At 42.9% G+C, this 21,476-nt stretch overlaps 2 protein-coding genes across 3 annotated transcripts in view; one reads left to right on the forward strand and one right to left on the reverse strand.

The window, feature by feature from the left end:
- Positions 1–90: 90 nt before the first annotated feature.
- On the forward strand, positions 91–13,163 carry LOC102237912. Its single transcript, XM_005816023.2, has 16 exons — positions 91–149; positions 1,285–1,468; positions 1,811–1,915; positions 2,125–2,169; positions 3,643–3,807; positions 3,907–4,007; positions 5,057–5,190; positions 5,780–5,900; positions 6,010–6,148; positions 6,239–6,343; positions 6,438–6,527; positions 7,759–7,904; positions 8,715–8,807; positions 8,909–9,569; positions 10,935–11,041; positions 11,551–13,163. The coding sequence occupies exons 1-16, from the start codon at positions 91–93 to the stop codon at positions 11,648–11,650; spliced, it is 2,355 nt and encodes a 784-aa protein (XP_005816080.2). The 3' UTR covers positions 11,651–13,163.
- The window catches only part of sos2 (SOS Ras/Rho guanine nucleotide exchange factor 2), a 44,723-nt gene continuing 35,889 nt past the window's right edge, over positions 12,643–21,476 (reverse strand). The window contains exons 16-23 of one of the 2 annotated variants that reach the window (XM_023352907.1): positions 21,227–21,389; positions 20,075–20,192; positions 19,762–19,934; positions 19,547–19,663; positions 17,586–17,847; positions 17,383–17,415; positions 17,179–17,279; positions 12,643–15,768 (exon numbers count right to left, since the gene is read on the reverse strand). In XM_023352907.1, the coding sequence (XP_023208675.1) occupies positions 15,271–15,768; positions 17,179–17,279; positions 17,383–17,415; positions 17,586–17,847; positions 19,547–19,663; positions 19,762–19,934; positions 20,075–20,192; positions 21,227–21,389 (1,465 nt within the window). In that variant the 3' untranslated portion in view covers positions 12,643–15,270. The remainder of the gene's footprint in view (positions 15,769–17,178; positions 17,280–17,382; positions 17,416–17,585; positions 17,848–19,546; positions 19,664–19,761; positions 19,935–20,074; positions 20,193–21,226; positions 21,390–21,476) is intronic. The other variant, XM_023352908.1, reaches the window with a different exon arrangement.

Genomic DNA, 21,476 nt, shown 5'->3' on the forward strand with positions numbered 1-21,476 from the left:
AGTCCGGTCAAAAGCTGTATGCCTCATCTGTCAAGAAACGGTCGCTGTTTTTTAAAGAATACAACATCAGCCGCCGCTTTTCCACCAAGCATGCTAAATATTCCAGTCAACGCGAGGACGGCCGTCTACCGCGCTGAGATTGGCAGCTAGTTTGCAGGCTCGGCAGCCGGTAATGGAAGGATTTTAGATCAAATTAAATTCATTTTATGGAGTGGTCCAGTCAAAGCCCAGACCTAATTTCAATAATAACCCTACATCCTTTTACTTTCACATCACAAATATTCTCTACTTTGTGTTTTCCTACATGTGAACTCCCCCCAAAAGGCCTTTAAGTTTGTAGTCGTAAAGTAAGAACATGTGGAAAAGTGCAACAGAAATAAAGCTTTTGCAAAGCACCGCATTGTCTGAGAAATGGTTTCCAGACCCATCAGGGGTCCGCAACCTGCGGCCCCGGAGCCACAAGTGGCTCTTTGGACCCACCCTGTGGCTCTTAATAACTTTGGCTAAAGAAAAATAAAAAAAAAAAGATAGCTGATATTTTTTATTTTATATTTAATAATAAATGTAGCTTTTTAGGTTCGCAGCAATGTTTGCTCTGAATTTCCCACAAAGACTGGCACTGAGAGAGCCAGTAACATCTTGTTTCTAGATCTGATTTTCACGACAGTGTATCTGGCCTTTGTAGGTAGAAAAAAAAAAGAGAGAATCATAACTCAGAAATTTTGAGATTAATCTCAGAAATTTTCTTGGAAAAAACCCCCAAAAACATCTCAGAGCTCCAAACGACGGAAACGGACAAAGTCGAAGATTTTGTTTCAAGTTGTTCCTAGAAAATGACTGAAATTAGTCTAAAATATTCTCAGGTTTTTTTTTGTGTGTGAATTATTATAAAGTTTTCTTTAATCTATCTTCAACGTAGATTTCCTCATTAGGTTGGAATCTATATGCTTTTTTAAATTTCATTATTTTCTGTCCCACCAAAGGAAAGAAAAGATGCATCCCCCTTTTTTTTTTTTGCAAAATTTGATCTTTACCTTTATTTTAAATCCCAAATAAAATGGTGGTTCTTTAAAACTATACAAATTCCCTGTATCTCCAATATCTATCTAAACTTCTTAGTCAAAACGCCGTGCAACATTCTGCGGCTCTAAACCAGTTTCATTCGGCTGGCCTGACAGTAAAAGTGGCTCTGCAGGTTGTGAAGGTTGCAGACCCTCATAGAATAATTTCTTATTATGAATATTACAGAAAACAACAGACGTCTTCCAGCCCTCTGATTTGCAGTGTGCTCTGCATCCTTCCTCTGAGGCGGCCACAAGCTCTGCCTCCTCTCAGGAGGAGACCTGCTGGGGACACGGCGCGGCACCAAGTGCAGCACCAGCCTCCCGAACGCTGCAACGCGACACAAGGCAGCCGCGGGAAACGGGCGGAAGCAGAACGGCTGAAGACCCCGGGACCCGAACGCACGGTCTTCTAACTGGATGGGTTGAAACGGAAGAACATCAAGCCAGGCGAGTGTATTCCAACTCTTTCTGCAACGCAGGTTATCTTTATTTGAAGCTTTAGTTAAGAATAGCTGGACAGTTGTGTGTCGTTTACATTATAACGAGGGTTTTTCAGAGTTTTGAGTGATGTCACAGCCCATAATATATGATTACTGACATATAGGATTTGATCAACCAAAACATCACCACGCTTTCTGCCGGGTTCTGCTCCGACGCCTGTTTAAGCGACAAAGGTGTTTGGCTTTTTTGCGATCCAATTGAATTCGATGGATGTCTCCGGGTTCTGCCCGCCCTTCTGTTCGCAGATTTATAAGGAGGGATCTTGGCTCCCGCAGCAGCAGCTCGGCTCTTTTGGCTCGCTCGCCGCTTCCTTAGCAGAGGGTCTGCTGGCAGGTGCGACATCTGAACAGGTAACGCAAACACAAGAACACGAGGAGCAAAAAAAAAAAAAAAAAAAAAAAAAAAAAAAAAAGACCAAACAAATTCCACCTTTTTTGAAGTAGAAGCGGTTTTAGGCAGGCTTTCATCCCTGAAGCCGTCAGGCGGGCTGCACAGTTTGTGCTCATCGGTTTGTGCTGCGCGTTTGCAAACAGGCGTTTTTGTGTCTCTCTCTGCAAAGGTCATGAAGCCTCAAGAGGCAGAGCTCGTCTCTGAAATCTCAAAGGTAAATTTCCCGTCATCCGCCGAGCTCGGTGTATTTAAAAATCCTTCCACCGATGCATTTTACTAGTGGCAGCAGATAAAGCCTCTCCAGCGTGAAAGGATCGTTGGATTGTAGCTTCGTTTTATAAGTGAACGGCCACAAAATTCAACGTATTTTGTTGAATAGGGAAATAATCGATTTATAATTGTTAAGGGAAGGAAATGAAATATGTCTTTCGATGTTTTTCTCTAAAAATATATGTTTTTTTTTTTATAAAGTCAGTTCTTGTCTTTGGGAGCACATCCCAACCCAATTCACACACGTGGGCTGTAACTCTTAGTCATATTGGGCGGTTTCATAGTCGGATTTAGTTTGAACTTTGACTAGGTCATCCAGACATCAATGCACTTTAATCTTAAGACATTTCATTGTGGTTCTGTCTGTTTGTTTCCTCTTCCTGGTCCAGTTCAGCGGCTCTTTTGGACATTCCACGTCGACTTTGAGCTTTGACTGGAAACGAAAAGGACCCAGTTAATGTTTTTAAACACAACGCAATATTTCCGCAAAGAATGACACTAAAAAGTTTTAGATCCGTTTTTCCTTGTCATTAGGTTGGAATAGTAATTTATTATTTTTTAAAATATTCATGAATTTTATGCTATTTTATCTTGATTTTAAACCCTCAATAAAAAAAAAATGAAACGCTGGTTCTTAAAAAAATGACAAGAATTAACTTAAAGAAGGCTGAAAAAGTTGTCTTTTTTTGTCACGTTATTAAAAGAAAAAAAAAGTCATGTGGTGGTTACTACAGCAACCAACCATCATGTCTCAACATGGAGATGCCGTGTTTATATTGATGTGGTAGTTTGTTTTGTTGCTTTTTTTTTTTTTTAACTTTGGTGTGATGTAAAAAAAAAAAAAGCATAGTGGTCACTACAGTGGACAGCTTTCTAAAAGCCATTTTCTTGTGCTTCTTGTGGCTTTTTATGTTATAAATGCACACAGACCACTGCAGTGGACACTGATGCATCATAAAATATACCATCAACTACTGGATATCAGCAGCAAAGGCAAGAAATTATTTTTGTTAAGTCCAATATGGCCGACAGACAAAAAACATGCCAACCGACCCGGTTCCTCCTTCTACTGTAGACGACTCTCGCAGGTAAAAATAAATACTGTGACATCAGATAACCCCTAAAGAACAATACTACCTATGCATTTTTCAAAAAACTTTGTATTTGGACAAAATTACAATTGATCACCTAAAAAAATAAAAAAAATTCTACCTTTTTTTATGCCTTAAGAAAATCAACAAAAAAAAAAAAGGAAAAAAATTCTGGCACAGGATAATATTCATGAATTCATAATTCATGCATGAAAGGGTTAAAACCTTGTAAAACACATTGAAAGTGTATGGTTGTAACAGGCGCCGTTTCAGAAAAGATCAAGCCACTGTAGCGTCACGCCGTTGTTCACTGTGTGCCTCCGTAGTTGCAGTGCATGGTCACAGAGCTGAAGACGGGCTTCGCCAGCGCCCTGCTGGAGCTCGGTCAGATCCAGCATGGAGACTCGCACCTGAGGGAGGAGATGGAGGAGAACAGGAGGAGCTGTCAGAAAAAAGCTTTCCGCTTGGAGGCGCTGGTCGAGTCGCTGAGGGTGAGGCGGGACGTAGCCGTCCGTCCGGCGCACGGCAACAGGGATCAACGTTTGACTGTGACCGGGCTTTTTATTTATTTATTTTTTCCCCTCCCACAGGAGGAACTTGGAGTGCTGAGGTGTCAAATTGTGCAGCTGTACGGCAACAGGCCCGGGCCTGAGCCGGACGGAAAGGGCCTCACGTCCAAACCAAGAGAACGGTACGACAGATAAAAAGCCAGAAATGTTTCCACTGGCTTAGAAGGACGGAAATCCAAACAGGCATTTTGAGCAGGATTCTGATTTTAAGGTTGTGGTTCCTTACGTCATACAGAAGTTTGTCAAGATAACAAATTTTGCTGGCCGATAAATTGTTCCAGACGTTATCGCGATAAACGATGATATTGTTGTTGTGAGACGATTTCGAAGTAATATAATGGTAATGGCATAATAATAATTATGCAAAAACACATTCTCAAACGTCAACAAACTTTTTTGTTTTCTTCTCAGAAGAGTTTTTGCGGCGCTAGTGACTCGTATGTTTTGCGACAGTAGGCAGACAGGAAAGAGGGGAAGACATGCGGTCGCCGGGACCGGAACCCGCGACGTCCGCATCGAGGACTAAGGCCTCCAAACGTGGGGCGTTCTAACCCCCGGCGCCACCACGGCACGGCCCAATAAACTTTAAATTGTAATGAACATTTAGCACTGGAACTGGAAGACATTTTAAATCTCCAAAATAAATGAATAAAACAACAGAAACAGCAAATAAAATGAGTTATTCAGTAATCCTCAATTATCCTCCAGAAAGACTTTTGTCATCTAGTTTTTGGCAGAAAGAGAAAAAACGATAAATTATGCCAAGGGAAGTTACTGAGTTTGTTTTAATTTACCATGCGATCAATTGATTTATTGATTATTGTGAATGGCCTAATCATATATCTGTCATATATTATGCATTATATTGTATATTACATTATTATAAGTATTATATGTGTACACACACATATGCAATGTGTGTCCCTAAGGCTATCACTACCAATTGCCATTTAATGTTGTGTTTATTTTATTTATTATTTATTTACTTGTTCTTGACTTTTGTTGTGTGCCATCTCATCTCATCGGACCACAGAGAAGGATTTTAAATTTTTAAATGCTTTCAGGTTGGATAAATGCAGCGGGCAGCAAAACGTGTGCTATTTTTAATCCCTGAAAAATACGTCAGACCAGCTGAGAAATCTCTCTCCATCTGTCTCCTGTCGCCTTCCAGCGATCCAGCAGAGCCAGCCGGTGACCAGGGGGTTTGCGAGTGTTGTGCTCCTCCACCGGCCTGCCTGTCCCGAGGGAAGCTGCTCCTTCACTGCTTCCTTCAGGGCCTGAAGGCCGGGCTGAGCGAAGGGACAGGTCAGCCCCGAGGTTCTGCAATGTTCCGGCCCATTAAGATAATTGTTTTTGGATTTGAAAAGCTTTCCGAATGGGATTCAACCAGAGCCGGGACACATTTGGATTCAGCCCTGAGCAGGATTTTATTTGGGGTCCCATCTTAGCAAATTTCTAAAGAAAGGGGGAAAAAAATACAAATAAAAAATAGAGACTTCATGCTTATTCATTCATTAGCTTGTTTTCAACATACATTTACTGTAAATTAGACTACAAAGGTTTTTCTTGGTAAAGTTGCATTCAATTTGTTAGTTTTTTATAGTTTAGTTGTTATTATTTTTTCCTTACTCTTTCAAATTGAGGTCCATAAAAGGTAAACTACACAGTTTTCTTTTCAAGTTGTAGTTCATGTGTGAGAAACCAAGCGTTCTTGAGCGCCCTCTGCTGGCCAAACAGCTTTAAGCCTTCAGGGCGCCTCCCGAGTTTCACATACGGCCTCTGTGCAGACTGGGAGTTCAGCGTCCAAAGTGAATCATCTGAACCATGAATAATGAAAATGAAATATTCCAACGCCAGGAAACCTGAGGACAGACTTCCATTTCTTGTTGTGCAGATGCTCGACATCAGGTGGCCATGCAGCTCCTGCACTCCGAGTGGGAATACGTGTCGACCCTGAACCAGCTGTACGACAAGTACAAAACGCCGCCAGCTCACCAGACGACCGTAGAGCCGCAGTGAGTGTCGCCTCGGTTAGAACTGTGTTAAAACCGGAGAGAAAGTCGCCGCTTTGTGTGACTGAGATCATGAAGAGTCAGAGAGGTTTCCCTCTGTCGTGTGACCCAGTCAGACGTATGTGAGGTGCGTGGAGCAGCTCCTGCAGCGACACGTGCTCTTCAGGAACACCCTGCAGGAGAGGTTATCCGCCGAACACTGGAAGTCTCTGGTCGGCGACATCCTGGTGCAGCTCATCGGCCAAAACGACGTGAGATCTTCCCTCTTTTTAAGTCACTTCCAGACATTTCGGTCCGTCATCGCGGGCGGCAGGCTGCTGACTTTGACTTTGGTTGTCCAGACAGCTTTTTCAGATATGTATCTCGGATACACGACGACCTTGGCGTCGTTCCTCTCACTCGAGTTCAACCCGCTGAATCAGCAAGGGAAAGGCCTCCGAACACAGGTAGGTAACACGTGACAACGTGCTGACCGTACACCAGTACGTCACAACTGGGAGGACATGGTCGCCGATGGCAACTTTCTGGTCGTTCCCACAGAGCGGCCAGATGGAGAGAGACGAAATAAAACTGCTGTCTTTGCTGTTGGCTCCTGTTGCTAGGATTCACAGCTACCTGAGTCACATTCAGGTGAGTTAGTGAGAGTCCAAATGTAATAGATCAACACAACATTGTGCTGAAAGGGAAATTAAATATCGCTGTGACTCATATTCATTCAAGACCATCCAAAGAGTTATTGTAGGTGTGGGCATCTCCTGTAGCGGTCTGTATTACAACGAATTTGAAAAAAAAAGCCTCTGACTGAAGGTGCTCTGCTTTTCTATGAAAATATTACAAAGCAAATTCAGAGACGTGTGGCATGCAATTCTGTTCGGCCCCCATGAGTCAATACATTGTGGAAATGCTGAGAGAAAAGTATCCCCCACACCATGACGCTGCCACCACCGTGTTTTACTTTTGAGAGGGGTGAGGGGGGGGGTGAGTTTGGATTGATGTGCAATTTTAATTTAGCTAGTGTTTTGCAAACAGGCTACAAGGTTCAGTTCTGGGCTGATACAAGGAGAGCCGTCCGCAGCATCGTCTGTAAAGTGACTTCATCTGACTTTCTTTAAAAAGTGCGTTTCTTAGTGGCAAGACTAGTACAGGATGTTTGTGCCTCCTTAGAGAGTCTTAAAAAGCCTTAAAGTGATGCAGCTAAGTGTTAAGGCCTTAAAAAAGCCAAATTCATTTTAAAAACCGTAAGTTAGCCTTAGATATGCTAAGCACAAGCCTCAAATTCTGCTGTGGCAGGACTATTTAATCTCTTATGTAGTTTTGTTGATTGTGGCAGTAATTTGAGGCTTGTGCAGACATCTTCAGTGTCTTGAGGCGGCGGGAACTGGCTGCTAACAAACCTCTGCTAGCTATTTAGCAGGCTTTTTTGCATCTCTCATAGGTAAGTGTATTATCACTTGGTTGGACAATATTTGTTTTTGCCACTGCCTCACTTTTGTTCCCAGCCAACGTGAGTCAGCATGATCTCTCAATCTTCTCTTATATTTACAGGTTTTTCAGTCTTAAATTTCCTTCAGGCCGACATTGAAAAGGTCTTAAAAAGCCTTAAATTTGGCTCGCTGAAACCAACAGACCCCCTGTATTATGTGCACTCGACAGATCCTATTCATGGATTTCACCGGATTTTATAAAAGAAACAAAAGAGTAAAATCAAAGTCAGCCCCAGAATTCAGAATACGCGAGTTTGGGGTTGTAATATGAACACGGAAAGGATTTTTGCAAGCTAATGTACTTACAGCGATGCGTAAAATGTCAACTATTTTACAACTGGCTTAACTTGCAATATTTCCTTGTATTCCCGTTGAAGAACCTGCTGCAGTGGACCGGTAAGGAGCATCCCGACTGCAGCCTGTTGTTGGGGTCTGAGAGAGCTCTGAGGAGCGTCTTGTCCCGCTGTCACGTGATCTTGGAGGAGGATGTTCGATGGGAGGAGGACGAGGAAGCCGGGCAACGGTGAGGAAGTACAACCGGAGAGTGATTTGCAGGACAGAAGATATCCAACGTTTTTGCGCAGTTCTGTTGAAAAGTTTATATTGTCTTTATTTGGGGCTTTTGCTGATGTTTTTGGGCCATTTTTTCTGCGGTGGAATGATGATGCGCCATACAACAAAACTTGGTGCTCCAGCCTGAATTTAGTGTGGAGTTATTTTGAATCTTCCAACATTTAACTTCCAACTGTGAGACCAAGTGGCTCAGTGGGTGATGTTAAGCTACCTCCACTGTGGACAGAAACACTTCCAGTCCATGACAGACTGGAGCTTTGGTGATTCCAGGATTGATCTTGAGCCTCTTGACCGATTCCCTTTCATATTAAGTTGGGTCAGATGGTTGAAACAGGGAGGAGCTACAGCTGGACATTGAGTCCAAATGCACTTTAAAACTGGATTTGGAGATGACAAATCTAACGTCTCCAGTGGTTTTGACGTCATTTCATTTGTAACAGTATGAATTATGAACCAAGGCTAGGTTCATGGCAGGAATCCAACTAATTTCAGTTCATTCTACCAATTTTGCCTGGTTGAATTCAGCATATTTAATCAAATACTATTCATTCTGTAAGTTTGACCCCTTGTGAATTAGAGAAAGTTTAAACTTTAGCACCAGATTCTCATTTTTACAGTGTCTGCAGCCCATTTTCATTGTGTTTCTCACATTTAGTATGCAACAGTCATGTTTCTCACTCATTAGATTTCACTTTTGAGCTTAAATTTTTAAATGTTAGTTATGATTTGATGCTGAGAGATTCGTTCCTGACGTGAACAGCGCCCCCTGTGATGCTGCAGCCGCTGCGTCCTCTGGAAGCTGCTGCACCAGGAGCCAGCAGATGAGAGCGGAGTCCAGCTCTGCTGCTCAGAGGTATGTAGACCTCGGCGTTGTTGCAGCAGCTCGGAGATCTGGACGATTCAAATTGGCGTCCAAAAGTGGGATTTCCCTCCTGACGGTCTTTTTTGTCTCAGAGACGTCCAGCCGGCTGCTCCCCTCACCAACGGGGTGGACGGCGGTCACTCCATGCGCCTGGAGTGCTGGTCCTGCAGCCCGGTGAGGAGGAAGGGCTTCCTGAGAGACCGGGCCGCCCTGAGGCAGCCAGTCTGCCACTGCGGTCACGCTTGCTGCTCTCTGCTCGCTCCGGACGCCGCAGGATGGGGAGAAAACAGCGACTCGGGTCAGGGCACCTTCAGCCAGCCCACTGTGAAATCCACCAACGACCCGGAGACGACACGCGCAAACAGCGAGACGGACGACACCTCCGCCTTCGACTACTCCTCCGTCACCTCCTGCAGCCCGGACGGCACCCTGCGGAGGGAGGCGATGGACACCAACAGCGGGGAGGACGACGAAGACGAGGAGGACAGCCAGGTGCCCGTGCTGCTGAAGCCCTCATTCAGCCAGGAGTATCCGGCGCCGGAAACCAGAGGCAGAACTGTGTGTGTGAGGTGGCAGATTCCCAGATTCACCCCTCACCCTCCTCTTAGGAGCCCCGCAGGGCCGTATGTGGACGGACCGACACCTTGCCTCATCAGCTCCTTTGGGAAGAGATTGGTCAGCCTGAGGAAAGGGTCGCCTCCTCCACATCTGAAAAGTGCCTTCAGGCCCATCTGGGACGATCCATCCAAGCAGGTAGTTCAGCATTTTGCTTGTTTGGATCCAACTTCTGCGTTGGTAAAGGACCTTTAGCTGTAGAATGTTTTCATTTTCATATCTTGTCGCTGATCCTCAATTAAGAGTTCTGGACTTGGTCATTCTAAGATACGAGTATGCTTTGATCAAAATCATTCCACTTTTGGCTTTGTTTTGTGTGTCTAACACATAAAATCTCAAGAAATAACACCAATGCTTATGGTTATAACGTGACAAAATTCAGAGAATTCTCTGTATATGACTATTTTTGCACTTTATCTATAAAAAGTCCCACAGCTGGGAATAAAAGGCGGCCATTGAAGTGGATTTTAACTATGCAAAAACTTTGTAGCTCAACCCTGATCCTCAGGATCCACCATCTCGCACATTTGAGATGTTTCCCTGCTTCTCCACATGCAATGAAATTGCATGGTCTCTAAAAGGACCTCTGCTGAACTTTACGCCAAGCTGATTGAATCGTGTCACTTAGGTGTGTTAGAGCAGGTGCTTTTCAAAAACATGATGGACAGCGAATCCCGAGAACTGGGAATACTTTAAGGAACATCGTGGGACGGGGAAAACATGCATGTTAGCTTATTTGGTCTTTCTAAATTGGACTTAGGTATGTGTGTGTGTGTGTGTGTGAACCAGGTTCTTATATCTTTGTGGGGACCTATGTCTGTGTACAATGTGGGGTTGTGGGGACATTTTTTTGGTCTCCATGAGAGAAAACGCTGTTTTTGAGTTAGAGGTTAGGTTTAGGGTTAAGTTATGAATCGACTTTTGGTCAGAGTGAGGTATGTGATGGTTAGGTTGTAGAAAATAAATAGAAGTCAATGTAAAGCCCCCACAAGATACATAAACATGACTGTGTGTGTGTTTGTGTAATGTGTGGTCTTGTTTTTGATACCGTGTAAGGACCATTTTCCTAACAAATACTAGGTAGTGAGGAGCGACTGCTGTTAAAATGCCGTTTTTGGGTGAGTTAAGTTTTAAGGCTAAGGTTTGAATTGAGTTGAGGTTTTTAGTGCAAGGGTCCAAATAAATTATAAATGAACAGAAGTGAAAATAGAATGACAAATGTGTGTGTTCACGGTACACACCCCCTAAACCCAATCCCCAACGCCCCACGATGCAAGAAGAAGAAATGGAAATTGTGTTGAGTTTGGCTCCCCCGTGTGGCCAGAAGATATAACCGCCAACAAAATCAGATTAGCTTTCAAGAATCGATGCATTTATAAAACAGTTTTTAAAAAATCTCAACACTTATTTTTGTGTTCTATATCAGATCAAAGCATATTGACGTAATGTGCCCTCTGATGCTCTTCCTCTGTTCCTTTAAATGTGAACGACCGTCTGGATCAGGCCGATTCCGCCCCAGAGAGGGACAACAGACCTGCTGGGTTCGCTCCAGCTCCAGCTCCAGTGAGGAACAACTTCCAAGCTTTCGCTCCCAGCAGGGAAAACCTGAGGTGACCTCAGTAGTAAACGATGCATCAATGAAGTTGAACTGCTGTGCTCATCACGGCCTTCGGTCTTACAGATAAAAAATAAAATTACTGATCGTATTTGAACTTTTATTTCATAATGCAAAGGTGTGTGCACATGTTTTTAATGTCGAATCTCCCTAACAAGCAAGATTTATAAATAATTTATGCTAATATATTAACGTTAAAATAAATTGTAGATTGACGACATGCGCCGCGCTGCTGCTTCTGGCATCATTCTGGATGGATAGTTTTTCCAGTTAAAATGGTCAGTTTTTATTAAAAAAATTAAAAGAAATGTCTCGGTTGGTTTTCTGGATCTGACCATATTTTTAAACACTTCACACCTTGCATGTATGGATGAGGTCACAACAATCATTTGGTTTTATGTTATATTGTTTGTTGTATCATCATTCCGTCCAGGAAGAGAAACACTTCAAATTTACGATGATGAGAGTGAAGCTAAACCAACCTTTGTGTCTTTCCGTCCTCAGGCCTGCGCCTGCGCAGCAGCGAGGGACCTATGGACCAGCCGTGGACGGGGGGGAACTGTGGGACAGTGAGGACAGCGAGGGACCCTGCAGCACAGTTTGACTTTTTAACCAAAAAAAAAAACTTGAAAAGCAAAACATCTAGATGCTCTTCATTTGAATAAATCCATTTGAGATGTTTTGTGTGCAACAAAAATTGCTGGTCTGCCTCTGTGGTTGAATGGATCCTCAGGGTCACAAAGATTCCCAAATTATTGAGCTTGGAAGGGATTTTCTGAAGCCAAATATTTGCTAAAATGGCCCATGCTTTATAGCTGAGACTGCATAAGTTAGAATAAAATAAAGTCACTTTGTTATCCAATAACTATAAATTAAGAGAAATAACTAGCCACTCTGGAGGAGCCGCAGCTGAACAGTGAACTCAACCTTTACGGAAGAGCTGGAAGAAAAAAGCAGCTTATTAAACAGGAAATCACAGGAAGTTCAGTTTGCCATGTGTACATATATAGACGACGGCAAGACAAAACTGAACATATGATCTCCCTGGTGAAACATGGTGTTGGCAGCATCATGGTCTGGAGATTTGTTTTGGTAGCACCTTATCTGAAGGTGTGTGCATAACACTGACATGACATAACACCTGTTATGAACATGAAGGAGCCCTTATGAATGTTTACAACTGTTGTAATTTGGCAAATAATCCCATTATTAATGCAAATTTTAATAGAACGTTGCATTAAAAGTGTCATTTACCGAATTTACTTCATGACAACATTCATGAAGACTTATTCATGTTTACGACAGTCTCACGTCGGTCTTATGCACACACCTTCAAATAGTGTTACAGATTTTTGTTTTCCCAGCAGTGATGGGGATGACTGGAGGATGGATGAAAATAAATACAAAGGAGATCTGGAAGGAAATCTGCCCAGACTTGATGACTGATCTTTTCTTTCCATTTCTCTGCACTACTTTGCTTTGGCCTACAGTAGGAAACAAGAAAACCTGACAAAATGTCAATAACTTCATAGTTCCAGTACATAAAAGAAAGTTGCATTTGCTTGCAAAAAGAAACAAACGAGAGATAAGTGGTTCAGTACAAAATAAGACTGGGTGATTTATTAATCTCATCAAGATCATTAATACAAAGCAGTTAAAAGGCCACATACCATCAAACAAACTGATTGCTGGATCAAGCTGTTACAGTGCCATCAACAGAGAACTTAATAGTTATTTTGAGGATGGGGGCGGGTGGAGGTGAGAGGGGCGGTTTGAAACAACAGCAACAAAAAAGAAACCTTGGTAAGATCAACCCCATCAATACTGACATGGGAGACTCTGAGACGGGCAAAACGAGAGACAAAACGACAAAGTGTTCTCACATGATACCAGAACGACAATCCTCCCAAACACCGCGTTGCAAGACTAGTTTGAAAAACTCCATCATCGTCACCCTCCTCCTCCTCTTACCTGGACTCAAACTGAATGAGCAAAATTTATTTATATATATATATATAATTTTTTTTTTAAAAGAGTTGTTCGTGGCGATTAGACGCCGACCGAGCGTTCGGGTGAGATGGAAAATGTCAGAAAAATAAAGAAAAGAAACAAACTGAGGTGGTAGACTTGTGTCTTTCCTGGCCTGATCTGTGTTGCCCAGGGTCACTGCATTTACAAACATTCCTGTGACAACTGTGGCTCTTAAACAGTACAGCCTAAAGTGCACAAAGTGTGTTACTCCCACCCCCCAAAAAATAAAACACACACACACAAAAAAACAGCCCCCCCAATTCTTTACTATGCGCCAAAACTTGTGACTTGAATATATTCCATTGCGACTTTAATACTACTCCAACCTCTGTTTGATGAGCGCAAGCATCAAAAAGTCTTTGAAAGGGAGATAAAAAGGCAATTAGTAGGATGTACAAAGTGAAGCGCGTCGTCTATGTAAGTGCTTGGCGTATTAAACTGGATCGTTTCCATTGCTTTAAAGCACCAGAGGAGGTCGGGGGGGGGGAAATCAATGGCTTTTCCTGGGAAATAATCGCAGTGGCTGAACTGGAGATTGTCTGCAAATTAGCAACAGTGACTTGTTTTTATTTTTTATTTTTAATTTTATTTCAAGCCCACTGTAGCAGCGTTGGATTCTTAAGAAAAAGACTGAAAAAAGGGTGGATGATGATACGTTGAGACGGAGGGAGGAGGGAAGCGGGAAAGGATTTTCACTTTATACAAATGACTCAGTTAGTGTATACATGTTATATATACACACAGCATGAACAAACGTACAGTTTTTTCTTTGTTTTATAGTGTATAGCTTTTGTTCTAAACATTACATAGGCAACTTTTTTTTTTTTCTTCCTTTTTCCATTTTTAAGCGTTTTAGACACCGTCTGCTTTATTTCCGTAAAGTAGAAAACGAACTAAAAAGGCACATCCGAGCGCGAGGCGTGCATCGTTTCAGTCTGTCCGAATCGAAACCAAATGTTTCAAGCCAGAGAAAAAAAAAAAAAAAAAGAGGAGGAAGTTGGGTTAAAAAGTTCCTTTTTTTGTTGTTGTTTTTTGTGGGTTTCAGGCATCAGGAGCAGCCGCTGGGGGGGAGAGAGAGAAAAGGGGAGGAGGAAGAGGAGGAGGAGGAGGGTGAAAGGCTGAGCCACCCTCCTCCTAAAGCTTTGGTGGGAGAAAAGCTTCCAGTGCAAAAGGTTTCAACACAAATAAAGAAGCTGGAGTTGAGGGCAGGAGGAGCACAGTGTCGGACAGCAGCGTGACGTCCGGGTGGAGGAGGCGGGTGGGGTCGGTTAAGACGTCGGTGTCATAGAGTGAGGTCCGTCCAACTCAAACCTGCTGACTTTGCCCAACGCTTTGTGCAAACGGAGTGTTCTTGGCTCAGCTGTCATGTCCGTCTGGGCCAATAGGACTGGGGTCAGAGGTCACCACTGTTGGATTTTTCTTTTTTTTTCTTTTTTTCTTTTTTTTTTTTTTTAGAAAAAAAACAACAAAAAAAAGGCAACTTTTCTTTTGTGGCTGTGGAGAGGCTTTTAGGCAAACAACCTCCAAAAAAAAATAATAAAAAAACCAAAACAAATAAAGACAGTTTGCTACTTTACAGTCACAGTGTACAGCTTGAGATACAAAGTGAGGGAGGGGAACAGCGGCGGGGGGGGATTCAGCTCTTTGTAGTGTTTCGTTTAGTGTTTAGAATCGCTTTAAAAACAAAAAGGAAATCCCTTTTCCCCCTGCATAAAATAAGACTTTGGCAACTGTCTTCAGTTAGTAGGAAAGAAACAAACAAAAAAAAAAAAAGACAAAAGCGAAGCGGATCAGCCGCCCGCCCCCCTCCACCCCTGACAGGAAGGGCTTCGGACGATCTCTGAGGTTGTGGAGCTCTGAGCTGCAGAGGGAATGCGGACTGACGTCAATGCCCAAAAAGAAACGGAGAAAGAAGCGCGATTGAGGCTACGGAGTCTGAGGAGCCTTGGGGGTCAAGACGCTCCTACCAGGAGCTGGCCGTCCCTGCGCCGGGCAGACGCTGACAGGTTGTTTGCTAGCTGGCACGGCGGTGTGTGTGTCGTCGTTGGCACAGAGGGTTTGCGGAGGAGACGGAGCTACTGATCCCCTGAGCGGACGAGGCAGGTGTGGCGGGATTGTTGCAGAGCAGCTCCTGTTCTTTTCAGATCAGCGGCTCTTGAGTTATTTTGGTGGCTTACGGGGGCGGAGCCTCGCTCACTGGCTGCCGTCGGTGTTCTCCACCAATGGGAGGCTCTGCAGCGGCGGCTGCAGGGCCTCCCGCTTATACGTCTTTGGCGGGAGCTTGGGGAGCTGCGGGACGGGGTTGTGGCGCGGGGGCACGGGCGGGGCGGCGGTGGGGAGCGGACAGAGGCTGTTCTGGCTGGCGCTGAGGGGGCAGCCCCGCCGGGGGACGCGCGGCGACGGCGTGCTGGGCGGCGTGTTGGGCGAGCTGGGCGAGCTGTTCAGGTCCCAGTTGTAGCGGGCCACGCCCGGGCCGGGCGACGGCTGCGGGTAGTTGATGAAGATCTCCGGAGGCCGCAGGGGCACCGGCGGGGGCGTGTCGGGAAGCGGGTCCCGGGGCGGCGGAGGCGGCGGGCTGGGCAGGGGTCCGTCATAGTGGGGGCCGTTGTAGAGCGGAGACCGGTGCTGGGTCCTCGGCAGCGGGGGGAGCCGCGGAGGGATGGCGGGGGGGCTGTCGCACATGGAGCTCTGCTGACACACACACACATATGTTTGCGCAGCTATCTTTGCATCAACTTTCCATTGCCTTCCATTCATTTCTACAGCCTAAACCTTATCCTTACCCATTACATACCTAACCATAACCAAAACTCAATTCTCACCTTAGTCCTAAATATGACCCCTGACCCAAAAACAGTGTTTCCCCTTGTGGGGACCGAAGCCTGGTCCCCACAAGGAGCAGTGGGTCCCCACAACGTAGTATATCGTTGTGGGGACCCACTGCTCCTATGTCAGGGAAATGGTCCCCACAAGGTATTAAAAACAAACGCACACACAGGTCAGAAAATCACCAAAACGTGTCATTTAATTATATTTATCGCCCCTTTCTTGATACTACAAAATAAAATCAGGTGCTTCTATTTTCCAGATCAGGGTTTTAACAGCTTTCAGGTTTTTGTAATTATAGCCTAGTTTTATTTTGTTGTGACTTTTTGTTCATATTCAGTTTATTATTATTCAGTCTTATTTATTTTTGAATAAAGTATTTTTTGTTAGGTTTTAGTTTTTAGAGTGTGTTTGCATTTTTTATTACTTATTATTAGTTAAATATTGCTTAGATTTTTTTCATTTATAGTAGTAGTTTTTTTTAGGTGCAGAATTGAAAAAGGTCAAAGTATTGTGATTATGTACACACTGATTGGACAATGAATACTTAACAGAGGATACTATTTTCTAAAGATGTATTGATTATTGCTGATCAGCTGAATGGCATCGACGTTCATTAGAAAAGCTAATAAATAGATTCATAAACACAAAATCAGCAGTAGAAACAGCATCATGAAGACTAGTAGTGGTCACACTTCCACTAATCCGCTAACAGTGCAGCTAATTTTTAGTTTAGTGCTTTAGAACTATTGCCAACTTTGACCATGTTTGGCACCCTTAGCTTCCCCTAAATTAATTTTTCCGGGTAAGTTCTAAAACGCTAATTTACTCGGCTGTAAACTTTCAGCTGAATGAAGCTCCAAATGTTTGGTTATCGACTGTTAGGAATGATTCAAGTAACGATTATATCCACGCTTTTATTTTGAAGTGGGCAAAGGTCCCCGTTGATGCACAAGTTCCCTTTCCCTTCCTCGTTTTTTTAGTAGAATCTGACCTACAGATTACTAAAAAACACACGACAGTTTAAGGATGATTATTTGCTGAAACCTTTAAAAACCTCCATCATTTCCTCTCAGTATTTTTTGTCTTGATCCGTCACATAATATTCATGTACCGGACAATTAAATTTATTGTTTATGTGAAAAATATGCAAGACCTTAAGAGATATAAAATCTGAATTAAGAAATTATACTAATAAAGTTTCCTGTTTTTCCACCTCCTCTCTTGCACTTCAACAGTCAACTGTCACGTTTTCATTTTGTCGGCGTTTCTTACTTTGGCTTCAGACACGGTGTCTTTCCTCCGAGGAGGCAAAGGAGGCGGCTTGGGTTCCTCTCCAAGCTGGTGGAGGCTGCCGCAGGAGACGGACTGTAACTCTGCAAACCACAAAAACGGACAGGAAAATTAAAAAAGGAAATGAAGAAGAAGAAGAAAAAGAAAAAGCAGGAAAACTATGAGAATTAAAAACCGATCACTCACTTGACGGGTTCAGAAGACAGGGGAACATAGAGCCTGAAAGATGCAAACACAACGAGGCTGGTTAAGAAACAAACATAAAAAAAGAAGTGTTCACCGTTATTGTATTTGTCTTTTCTTACAAATACTTTAAGTGATCTAAATCTCCACAGATTTTTTTCCCCCATACACACACACACACACTTCTTTTTAGAAATGAAACTCACTGCCGTAGGAGCTGTTGAGGTCGTGGTCGAAGACCGGGCCGAGATCCGAGGAGGCCGACGGCGGCGGGGTGGGCGTGTTCGGAGAGGTGGGCACCGAGGCGGAAGACGGGGGGTCCTGGTCGTTCTCAGCGATGCTGCGGAAAGTGATCTTATGCTGCAGGTCCCGCTCCAGGGCCACCGGGTGGCCCTTCAGGGTGCCAGAGGTAGACGTTCGCACGGGCCGGAGCCCAGGGGACTTCAGGGAGTACGTGGTCTTCCTGGGCTGGAGACAGAGAATCAGAAACTGAAGGGGGAAAAAAACAAAACCACACACTGGCAGGAGGCTTTAAATAATTTATAAAAAGTTACAGCGTTTTTAATCCAGAAAGTTTGAATGGGGTTTCTCTACTGACGTCTGATTCAGCATGGACAAGAGCAGAGACGCACCAATCTGATATTAATATCTGTACCGGTGACAACGGATCCATGAGGGCAGATCTATTCAGTCTAATTCTATGCTTTGTGCTGCAAGCGACGTCATGCTTTATTAATTATTTTACATCATATTTAAAATTCCTGATAACACTTTCTGAACCATTTGGAAATAGATTTTTGTACCAGTTTTTTTTTTTTTTTTTTTTACCCCTCCAGGGTCTTTTGTGGCTCTAGTGTCCCTTATGTGACAGTGGGCTGACAGGAAACAGGGAAGTAGACGGGGGAAAACATGCGGCAAATGTCGTCGGGTCCGGGAGTCGAACCCGCGACGGCCGCGCCGAGGACTAAGGCCTCCAAATGTGGGTCGCGCTAACCACTACGCCACCACGGCACGCCCCTGTTTCAGTTTCTTTATTGTTTTTTTTATATCGGCTGTTTTACTCCTCGTTGCACTGACTAAACAAATCAAAGTTATTTTTACATGTTTGACCAAACTTGTGAAGCTTCAGCAAGCTAAGTGTGCTCTAGTTAGCAAATAAATGTGTAAAACTTACATCTGCGTGCAAAAAAAAAGAAGAAAAAAAAGGCATTTTTAAATGGACTCGGCTCTGTTTTTCTGCATCGGACCGGTCTCGCCTGATATTAAACCTCAGTTATCTGTGAAAAAACAGTGGATGGATTTCTAACTTAAAGAAATCTGAATCATCTTAAAGAAACCATCTTCAGTAACTCTTTGAAGAATCTAAATTAATGAGTTACAACATCTTGTCATTTCCCTTTGGGAACAATAAAGTATTTCTGAATCGTCTAAAATCAGACACACAGTTTAATCTAAAATAATTATTCATGGCAGACGTAGGATATCATTCATATTTTAATATTACCAACTTGTTTCCTCTGACTGAATGTAATAAAAACATTTTTGGACTGGCCTAGTCAAAGTCCTGACTTGAATCAGACAAACAATCTGAGGAAGGAGCTAAACATTAGGGTGATGTCCAGGAGGCCTTCCCACGTAAAACAATGTAATGTTATGATTTTTTTTTTGCACTAATAACTGAGAACAACATAAAATAATTTTCAACATGTCATTTTTTAACTAAGATACAGGTGAGAACTGTTATGTTCTTTAAACTTTATACTCCTTTAACATTGTTTTATTGTAGGGTGGGCTTCAGAAACCACCGATTAGGAGGAGTTTCCTGTTAACTACTCATAACTCAAATACTCAACTTACAGAACCATAAATATAAATCTCTTAGCAGCAATCACTTCTTAAACTGACTCAGTCAATCTGCCTCTAACAACAGAGGAAATGTCATTTTAAGATTTGACGGGGTTTTTATTTTAAAATGAAAAAAAACAAAACAAAAAAAAAGCCAGAATTTGAATTAGTGCTCTTCTCTTGTGAAACTAAATCCCAAGGCATGAACATTGAGAGTTACACACCACCAATGTGACCAGAGTTTCTGAATCAGGAGATGTAATCATCCATGTGAGACGTTATAGAGCAAAAAGCTTCACGTTTTCACAACAGGGTCACTTACAAATCGCGCAGGCTGCCTGGCGTTCCGGGGCTCAATTTCCAGAGACTTTTTGAACAGGTAGTCTGAAAACTCCTTCTCACTCATGTTCTCCATCGGATTCAGGTTCTCAAAGTACTTCTGCGCAACACAGGACGCACAGATTTAGACGTTCAGGTATGAGAAATGTAAAGAAAAAAAGAAACAACAACACATTCAAAGACAACGGGAGTCCTCACCCTGATGTCTTGCTCCACCTTCAGGCAGTAGGGCTGGTTCTGGTACTGCTGGATCTCTCCTGTTATTTCGGCCACTTTCCGTCGCTTGCTGAAGTTGATCAGGTCTTTGCCGTGACGTCGCAGGAAGTCGGGGTTGCCTTCCTCCGTCTTCAGGATGTTGGTTAAATAGATGCCTGAGGAAGACGACAAGTTGGTTAGCGGAGAGTAAAGAGGTCAAACTTTTAACATTTCTAAATATCAAAAAAGTTCCAAAATATAGAATAAATTAGGAAATGATAGGGTGATTTTGGTAGTTACTCTGTGCAGGACTTACCAAAGAAAGGCACACAGGGTGGGTTTATTGACTTTAGTTTAGCCAAGTACTTCTTAAAATGATCCTGGCTCAGTTCCACCGCTTCTTCCAAGATTTTCTTTTTCCTTTCTGGTATTGCCTGTAAAGTACAAAAACACAGGAATCAGGGGGGGGATCACAAGTCATATTAACTTAAAAAGTCACACAAAAAGTTTTTTTTCTCGTTAAATTGCTCGGTTTTATGTGAATGTTTCTGGAGGAGAGGCCCAACATGAGACCAAGAAAACAGAGAAAAGCAAAAATACGACGTGTATCGGTTAAATTTCCAAAATCATTCAGGTGGGAAAATTTTAATCACAGATATTCTGCAACTTGATCATAAAATCTCCCCAAATACTTTGACATATGTGACTGAAATGCGACATAATATTAGGTCTAAGGTGCTAAATGTTTTCTCTGATCAAAATCAGATTCGTTTTTTGCCAATATTTGCCTTTGAAGCTAAAATGACCAATTAGAGGTCAGGTAATTTTATTTATTTAGCACATCTTCAGCAACAAGGCAATTCAAAGTGCTTTACATGAATTAGAAGGAAATACAAACAAAACAATGAGCCAAAGGAAAGAGCAAAAAGAGAAAAAAACAAAAGTAGGCATAAAACTAAATGTTGGTTCTCAATGTTTGATTTCTATGAAGTAGATGAAGCTAAATGTTGATCTAAAGTTTATAGACTAAATGTTCCTGTTCTGGGCTCCTTAGCAGAAAGAGAACAGGTTCTCTGGAGTGAAGTATGTAAATTAGATGAAGTATTCCTAACACTGCAGCTCACAATTAGGCCTGTCACGATAAATTTTACCAGGCAATAAATCTTCCCAGCAAGCATCGCAATAGATGATGATATTGTTAATTTTCTTTACCATTTTCTAGTAACATATTGATAAAGAAATTATAATGCAAGTTCACCCTTACCTAAACTTCATTTTTGTAAAGAAAACTTTACCGTAGTAGTGGAAGATATTTAAAATTTCCAAAATAAAATGCAACCAGAAACAAACACAAAACGCACAACCAAGCAGAAATCATCAAGCTCATTTTAATTCACCATGTGATTAATTAACTGCAATGAATATGGTCACCGTCTGGTGCGACAGAAATCTGATCGATGAGACTCGCCTCGAAGGTGTGGTCCAACCTGTAGACCGGGACAGAGTTGATGGCGCTGACCACCTCCAGCACGCCGTTGAAGTTGTTGAGCTCCTGGAAAACCTGCAGGATCTCGATGACCCGCGACAACACGGCGACCCTTTCCTCGTGGTTCATCATCTCTACAATACATCTGCAACACAAATATTTATTCACAAACCCCGAAAACAAACGAATGATGTGGGAATGAGAAGAAAAGAAAAAAAAAAAGCCGGGCTCA

This window comes from Xiphophorus maculatus, chromosome 19 (genome assembly GCF_002775205.1).
Source record: "Xiphophorus maculatus strain JP 163 A chromosome 19, X_maculatus-5.0-male, whole genome shotgun sequence".
In the NCBI taxonomy this organism is placed as follows: Eukaryota; Metazoa; Chordata; class Actinopteri; order Cyprinodontiformes; family Poeciliidae; genus Xiphophorus; species Xiphophorus maculatus.

Excerpts from the sequence above, each read along its gene's own strand:
- LOC102237912 (XM_005816023.2), top strand. The coding sequence starts at position 91 with ATGCTAAATATTCCAGTCAACGCGAGGACGGCCGTCTACCGCGCTGAG. Across the intron at positions 6,344-6,437 it reads GGAAAGGCCTCCGAACACAG|AGCGGCCAGATGGAGAGAGA; the intron begins GTAGGTAACACG and ends TCGTTCCCACAG. Across the intron at positions 9,570-10,934 it reads GGGACGATCCATCCAAGCAG|GCCGATTCCGCCCCAGAGAG; the intron begins GTAGTTCAGCAT and ends CGTCTGGATCAG.